This window comes from Centroberyx gerrardi, chromosome 22 (genome assembly GCF_048128805.1).
Source record: "Centroberyx gerrardi isolate f3 chromosome 22, fCenGer3.hap1.cur.20231027, whole genome shotgun sequence".
Lineage (NCBI taxonomy): Eukaryota > Metazoa > Chordata > Actinopteri > Beryciformes > Berycidae > Centroberyx > Centroberyx gerrardi.
Window position 1 is genome coordinate 25,001 of NC_136018.1, and position 1,730 is coordinate 26,730.

General features: G+C 42.8%; 1 protein-coding gene across 1 annotated transcript in view; it reads right to left on the reverse strand.

The window, feature by feature from the left end:
• The window catches only part of ptprma (protein tyrosine phosphatase receptor type Ma), a gene marked incomplete at its 3' end in the record, with an annotated part of 34,143 nt that overhangs the window by 15,299 nt on the left and 17,114 nt on the right, over positions 1-1,730 (reverse strand). Inside the window, exon 3 of the mRNA XM_078291507.1 lies at positions 650-817. Within this exon, the coding sequence (XP_078147633.1) occupies positions 650-817 (168 nt within the window). The remainder of the gene's footprint in view (positions 1-649; positions 818-1,730) is intronic.

The window sequence follows — 1,730 nt, forward strand, 5'->3', positions numbered from 1 at the left end:
CCTTTAAACAGGCATAATGTACCTTTAAACAGGCGTACCGTACCTTTAAATGGACATAAACATGCGTACTGTACCTTTAAACAGGTGTAAACAAGTGTACTATACCTTTAAACAGGTGTAAACAGGCATACCGTACCTTTAAACAGGCGTACTGTACCTTTAAACAGGTGTACTGTACCTTTAAATGGACATAAACATGCGTACTATACCTTTAAACAGGTGTAAACAGGCATACCGTACCTTTAAATGGGTGTAAACAGGTGTACCGTACCTTTAAGCTGGCGTACCGTACCTTTAAGCGGGCGTACCGTACCTTTAAACAGGCGTACCGTACCTTTAAGCGGGTGTACCGTACCTTTAAGCGGGCGTACCGTACCTTTAAGCAGGTGTACCGTACCTTTAAACAGGCATACCGTACCTTTAAGCGGGCGTACCGTACCTTTAAGCAGGTGTACCGTACCTTTAAGCAGGTGTACCGTACCTTTAAACGGGCATACCGTACCTTTAAACAGGTGTACCGTACCTTTAAACAGGCGTACCGTACCTTTAAGCGGGTGTACCGTACCTTTAAACAGGCGTACCGTACCTTTAAGCGGGTGTACCGTACCTTTAAACAGGTGTACCGTACCTTTAAGTGGGCGTACCGTACCTTTAACGTAGATGTTGAGCTGGGCGGGGGCGGAGCCTTCTCTCCCTCCTGACAGGTAGAGCAGGAAGGAGACGCAGTGCGTGTCGTTCTCCTTCAGCTGCGGCAGCAGCAGCTGAGCGCGCTGCCCGCTGTACCGCGCCGACGTGTTGACGGACAGGAAGGAGCCGCCTGCACACAGGAAGTGACACGTCAGTGACCTCAACAACAACAACAACAACAACACCAGCACAGTTATCCAGATTATTTTCAGATTATTTGTCACTGTAGAAGAAGAGAGAAAGGAAGTCATGAGCTTCAGTCAAATTCTTTTAAAACTTGACAACCATTAAACTGCAGATTAATAACGACTGAGGGGCTTCAAAATAAAAGCATGTTGTTTCAAAGTCTGCACAAAGTTTGGGGACCAATAGCAGCGGCTGTTCAGCAGAACAACATGTGGATGAAGATTAAATAAATTAAAAATATCTGTATTTGTTTGTTTAGGTGGGTTCATTTATTAGTTTGTTGTTTTTCATTCAGCTATTCCTTTAATTCTTATTTTTATTTTTAAAGGAAAGTTATTGATGTGGACCAGGATTAACAGATTTCAAAATAAAAGCATGTGGATGAAAAACCTGCAGCAGCACAACAACAAATTGAAGTGGACTGCAAATATATTAACAGATACCAAAATAAAAGCGGCATTGACACGCAATGGGAAACCTTCATTGATAGACTTCAAAATAAAAGCCTGTGGTTTTCGGTCTGGTTGCAGCAGAACAATCAACTGAATCTGACAGACTTCAGCATGAAATGTGACAGCAGACTGAGACGCCAAAATAAAAGCGTGATTTAGAGGCAGATTTGACAAGAGAAGCCGAATGGGAAACTGTATTTGACAGACTTCACAATAAAAGCGTAACATCAGCAGACGATGACCAGTGAGATACAGAACCAACACGATTTAAAGCCGTCAATAAAAAGATGAAAGCGTCATGTGAGCGGACTGCAGCAGGAAATCCATCAATGAAAGACTTCAGTGACAAAATAAAAGCGTCACATTAGTTTGTTACAGCAGGAAAACCAAGAAATCCATAATTCA